The following is a 6,247-nucleotide window of genomic DNA, read 5'->3' on the forward strand; positions in this document are numbered from 1 at the left end:
AAATAGAAGTAGTTATAGTTTAGATAGAAATATTTGCTTAACGTCTAATGTGTTGTGTATCATGTTAAGCTAATCTAATTACTAAAAAAAAAAAAAAGGTAAGAATTCAGTAAAGCAAAAATTTATAATCATCCCTTTATAAGGCTGAATTTATTTTTATAATTTTTCAGAGGCCTCGCCTTCTATTGCCTCGACGAGTGAGTCATACCCTTCTTCCACCCGATGCCATCGTCCCGTATTTGGCTGAGGCCGGATTCGGCAACACGGTACCCCTCAGAGACTTCACTTTTGACAATTCCTAATTTCGGCACTTGTGGAGCGTTGGCGTCCGTAGACGCACACGTTTTATCTCCTATGGGATGAGGTCACCATCACCCTACAGGACGTGGCGTACCACCTAGGCCTACACGCACACGCTAAACCCGTTGGGGTGCCTTCGTGACTTCGGTAGGTGGCACGGAACAGAGACGTGGGTTATTGTGGAGCAGCTGTTGGGTGCCAGGCCTCTGGTGGCGGCACAACAGGCTGCGCATAGAAGGAATTCTTCACGCTGAAGCTTGTGTGGTTGTGGGATCGTATCCGCCAGATGTCCCCGAAGACCCTCCGACAATACGCCAGATGCTATATTATGTTACTTATCGGAGGATATCTGATGACTTCGAGAAAATAATTTGTTAAACGATATTTTTGTAAAAAATAATTTTTTTAAATAGATAAATTTAATGATAGTTAGCATAAAAAATTAAAAAAATTAAAAAATTTTAAAAATTTAAAAATTATAAAAATTATATATTTTATAAATATAAAAAAATATGTTATTTTATTATTTTTTAGTGGTGAAGAATAAAATTTTCTTTTTATTTTATGTTAGTAAAAAGTAAAAACTTCACAGAGACAGGCGTGCTTGATTTGACTTCCATAGCATTGGTTTACCGAACCAAAGCTGAAAAACAACAATTAGTCGTTTTCATTATTTGTAAAAATAATAAGATTAAGATATGATGCCAACTTTACAATAATATTTAGAAATTAATGAGTGTGTTCCCAGAACTTTTAAAACAATAGAAAAATAAAATAAAGCAAATAAATAAATAGCGAAAGAAATAGTAGTATTAGAGTAGTAGTGGTAGTGGTTTGTGAAAGGAGCACACAAATTTTGATGCGAAGGAAGGTGTGAGAGAGTGTGTGTTTTGAGGCGAGTGGTGTCCTGAAAACTGAAAAGCGAAAACGAAAAAGAAGTGTGAACAGACGACATTGGACACTTGGCACATCCACCACGCCTCTCTTACGCAGCCAACCAACCCCTCCTTTTCTTCCCCCAAAACATTACCAGATCAGGAATACCCCCTAAAATTAATACAAAAATTAAATACTACAGGTAAAATGCACTATACTCTTGTCTTTCTTTTTATTCATTGTTCTTCCACTTTCTTACGGTAAAATAACTAGAAATGTAAATTTTTCAGTCTTGCCCTCAGTGTGAACGCCAGCTCTAATCGGAACTACTTAGTTGAACGTGTTTATCAGTATTAGCATATTGTTGCATACACTACCCTAATCAGAGTTTTTTGCTGCACCTTAGCTAATTAGTGTTAACTAGGATTAGGACAACAAAAATGTCAGTTTTTGATACACTCGTTACATTCAACTTTTTACTTTTAATTTTATTTCTCTCTCTTCCACTGTTTTAGGGTCTTATCTTCTTTTCTTTTTTTTTTTTTAATTAATTCTACTCTGATTCCTTTAGCCTCAGCGTAAATAACTTGGTTCTGGGTCTACAGTGAATAATTGTTTCTTTGTAGATAATTACAAATCAGTTTTTGTCAGCTTATTCGGATTATTAAAGACTAGAGGGTTGGCAGATTTGAGCTCCTTGGTATTGAATAAATTTTCTGATTCTTGTTTTCTTCAGCTTTCATTGAATCGCCGTCAAACAATAGGCAAACATGAACTTCAAGAATTTCGGCAACGATCCTGGCCCTGCTGCCGGAGGAAGCGGAGATGCTGGTGGGAGACCGCCGGGGAATTTCCCCCTGACACGGCAACCTTCCGTGTACAATCTGACGTTCGATGAGTTCATGAACACCATGGGAGGTTCGGGAAAGGACTTCGGCTCCATGAACATGGATGAACTTCTCAAGAACATATGGACCGCCGAAGAGGTTCAAACTATGGCGTCTGCCACGGGTGTCGGCGGAGAACCGGGCTCCGCAGGCTTCGGCGGTGCCGGCATCAACAATTTGCAGAGGCAGGGATCCTTGACACTCCCGCGAACCCTGAGTCAGAAGACAGTGGACGAGGTCTGGAAAGACATTTCGAAGGAGTACGGCGGGGGGTCGACCGGTGGCGGCGGAGGCGGGCCGAATCCCGCGCAGACGACGCAGCGGCAGCCGACGTTGAAAGAGATCACGCTGGAGGAGTTCTTGGTGAGAGCAGGTGTTGTTAGAGAAGACGCGCAATTGGCAGCTGCTGGGAAAGCAAACGACAGCGTTTTTGTTGATTTGTCTCGTGGTGGAGGGAATAGTGGCGGTTTAGGAGTAGGGTTTCAGCAATTGAACAAGGTACCGGGGTTGATGGGTGATAGTGTTGGTGTGAACAACAATGATCCTCTGGTTGGTCTTCAGCCAAGAACAAATTTGCCTGTGAATGTTAATGGGGTTAGGTCTTCCAATCAGCAGATGCAGATGCAGAATTCACAGTCCCCTCATCAGCATCAGCCTCAGATATTCCCCAAACAAGCTCCTATGAGCTATGCTATGCCTCTTGTGCAAGGTGGAGGAGGAGGGATGGGGATGGTTGGTTTGTCACCTGGGCCTGTTCATGTTGCTACTGGCTCGCCGGCTAGCCAGATTTCCAATGATAAGATGGCAAAGAGCAATGGAGATACTTCTTCGGTTTCTCCCGTGCCTTATGTATTTAACGGTGGCCTCAGGGGCCGGAAGAGCGGTGGAGCAGTTGAGAAGGTCATTGAGAGGAGGCAGAGGAGAATGATCAAGAACAGAGAGTCGGCAGCTAGGTCCCGCGCTCGAAAGCAGGTAAGCTATTGTTTTCATACCTCTTCGGTGCCGTGTGATTATCATTCTTATCCTGGATTTAGTCATTTACAACTATTTGCCTTTCCTCATTCAAGTTCACTTTTTAGCCCCCAACCTCCTGGGCTTCACCTACTGTTGCTACAAGAACTGACTACCTGCTAGTAACCATAACAAAATAAGAGTTGCAGAAACCTCAATCAATAACATATAGATAATTTGATATGCTAGGGTTTAGTGATATATGGAATCATCTTCTTTAATATACATGTGATGAAGTTTTGCACCGTGTTAATTGCTTTTCTTATAGTGTAATAGTAATTGTAAAAAAAAACTATCTATTAAGGTCTGAAATGAGCCACCAAATCAGTTATCATGTATATGTATGTATATATTATAGGAAACATTTCAAGTGCACCGGGGAGTACCGGTGCACCAGTTATTTTAACGGTTAATTTCAATTAATATATATTATATATATTTTTTATAATTTAGATCAACGGTTAAAACAACTGGAGTATCGGTACTCCCGGTGTACTTGAAATGTTTCCTATATTATATATGTTTTATACATATTTTTTAATAGAGTAATTAATCATTAAATCAAAGCTTTCAGAAATAGAGAAAAAAAAAAGGCTTTTTTTTACTTTTATTTGTATTCTATTATAAACGTGAATCTAGGTTGATTATATTATTTATGAAATTTGATTAAAAAGATAGAAATATAGTTTGACAAAAATAATGTAACTATGAAACTACTACCTAATTTTTATACGAGTGGCTGACCAGGGATAATTTCTAGCTTAGTAGCATGACCCAATAGTAATACTGCCAAGAATTTGACATTCTGCTTTCATTCTCTATGAACATGCTGTATATATGTCCCATGAAAGATAAGCAGAAGAATGGTAATGTGATAGACATGAAGAAAGGTGAAAGATTTTGAGAAGTCATGAGAAGGTGTAAGAATTCCAGGTTATTTACAAGGTAGTATGGAATAGTCGATTCAGTGAATAAAGTAACAGTTGCATTATAATGAAATCCATGAGAGCACATATATATATCTTAAGTAAATGTGGTTTCACTTGTAAGTAGATTTGAGTGGGACCATATAATGTGGTAAGGGAGCCAGCATGGCCGAAAATCTTAGAGATAGCTGCTGTAAGTTCATATTCTCATTTTTATTTTCACTTATTTTAGGCTTATACCATGGAATTAGAAGCAGAAGTTCAGAAGTTGAAAGAGGAGAACCAAGAACTTCAGAAAAAGCAGGTAATTTTCGCTATTAAAATTTGTCCGTTATTAGATTTAGATGCGGGAATGCATATGCACATAAATTTAGGGATTATGTTTGTTATGTTGGAATATCACCTGATCGATTATTATTTGGATACTGCAGGAAGAAATCATGGAAATTCAGAAAAATCAAGTAAGTTAATCTCTGGTTTTTTCTTTCTTATATTGGATTATTCTCTCTCCTTTCCCCAAGTTTCTGATTTTTTTTTTCATTTCATGTAATTGTAATGACATAACTCAATAAGGGGCTTACACCAAAAAAAAAAACACTAAATAAGGGCTAGTGAGTCAAGATATCATGCATTGTGGATTTAACTATCTAGATAGACTGGCCAAGCTATGTCAATCAGCATATATGCTATCTGGTGTACTTGTTTATTGTCATTAACAAAGTATGCTGAATAAGAAAGTGGATTTGGTGCAAACAAAATATGATGAAATAACTGCTCTAAACTAACACCTGATTTTGATTCTTCTATTAATTATGTCATCCCATCGTTTAAGTGTTTTGATTCATTTGTTATTTGATCAATATATAAAACAATTTCCACAGAAGGTGGTAAAATGATGTCTTGAGCAGTTACATATCCGGGACCCTTGATACAAATAGATGCGTCTCGAGTCCCATACAGATTACTTCTCAATACTATTTCTTTCAAATTCATTAAAATTTCATGTACTGATTCTTGAATACCTACTATGGTCAAATATTCATGTGGTTCGATCCTCTTATTTTGATTTCTCGAACCGAGAGATCCATGAATCGGGATCTTAATGCATGTAGATACAGGTGGTCCAATAATAAAAAGATAATAAGATATGGCAAAACTTATACCCAAAATTGGTTCGCGTCGCCGTAGTAAATAGTAGAATAGAGAAAATCGAATTTGTTTCTTCATCTTTACAAAAAAATAGGAGGAATTCACTATTTTAATTTAATTTTAATTAATTAAAATTATAATTTTATATATTTTCTGAAAGGATGGCTTATTCCTCTCTGAGCTTTCTGTCATGACATGTTTGTGCACTCATATAATTATTTCCTGGATAGTAGTTGAATTTATTTGATTATCCTTTTAGGTAAAGGTAGCAGGGATAATCATCTAATTATTTATCTTATTCCTATGTTAATATCACATGAAACGGTGGAAAAGGCAGAGAGACATTATCGTTGCAATTTTTGGAGGTGAAGACTTACATGATAATCAAGAATTATTAAATGACTAAACTGCCGTAGGATATACGTGTTCACATCTTGTCTATTATTTTTACATGAATACATCATTATGTGAGTAGCCATACTATTTTATTTGTCAAAGATAGAATTTTTAAGTCTCATCCCAGGTGATTTATGTTGGTTAAATTGACGCCATCACCGTAATTAACTGCTACATCTGGCAATTTCACAGGTTATGGAAATGATGAATTTGCAACAAAACGGCAAGAGAAGATGCTTAAGACGAACACAAACTGGTCCATGGTAGAGTGAAAGATTGGATTATGATCTCACAGTTGAAATCTATGTATATAAAATATAAAAATTGTGTTGTAGATTGAGTCTCTTGTAGATTTAGATTAGCACTTGAAAAGCATGATCTATTGTTTCTCTTATTAAACATCATGCCCAGTTAGGGAGGTTGAGCACAATACCATCAGAATATGTTTCAGCATGCGTCCAATTTCATGCCATCGTTGGTTACATAATTTTTATTTTCTTTTCCTTTTACGCGCCATTGTTCAGTAGAATCCGAATTTGATTCGGTGAGAGATTGAAGCGTTTGTATTCAATATATGCCTTTCTCGTTTTCGGACTATTATAAGGATCTGGGTTTTGGTGTTCAATATAGTTGTAACTTGTAAGAGCGCCCATTCTAAACTTTATAGTTTATCCCCTAAAGTGAAAGGCTCATTTTATTTAT

At 36.9% G+C, this 6,247-nt stretch overlaps 1 protein-coding gene across 2 annotated transcripts; it reads left to right on the plus strand.

Moving 5' to 3' along the window:
* Positions 1-1,120: 1,120 nt before the first annotated feature.
* Positions 1,121-5,998, plus strand: ABF2 (abscisic acid responsive elements-binding factor 2). 2 transcript variants are annotated; one of them, XM_016307760.3, is made up of 5 exons: positions 1,121-1,378; positions 1,913-3,035; positions 4,233-4,304; positions 4,432-4,461; positions 5,738-5,998. In XM_016307760.3, the coding sequence occupies exons 2-5, from the start codon at positions 1,947-1,949 to the stop codon at positions 5,810-5,812; spliced, it is 1,266 nt and encodes a 421-aa protein (XP_016163246.1). In that variant the 5' UTR covers positions 1,121-1,378; positions 1,913-1,946; the 3' UTR covers positions 5,813-5,998. The 2 variants fall into 2 exon arrangements, 1 of the variants encoding a protein (XP_016163246.1); XR_015892043.1 differs by lacking the exon at positions 1,121-1,378 and adding an exon at positions 3,926-4,019 and having other exon boundaries at positions 1,386-3,035.
* The last annotated feature ends 249 nt before the right edge of the window (positions 5,999-6,247 follow it).

The sequence above is a fragment of the Arachis ipaensis genome, chromosome B7 (genome assembly GCF_059453495.1).
Source record: "Arachis ipaensis isolate K30076 ecotype BB chromosome B7, ASM5945349v1, whole genome shotgun sequence".
Classification (NCBI taxonomy): domain Eukaryota; kingdom Viridiplantae; phylum Streptophyta; class Magnoliopsida; order Fabales; family Fabaceae; genus Arachis; species Arachis ipaensis.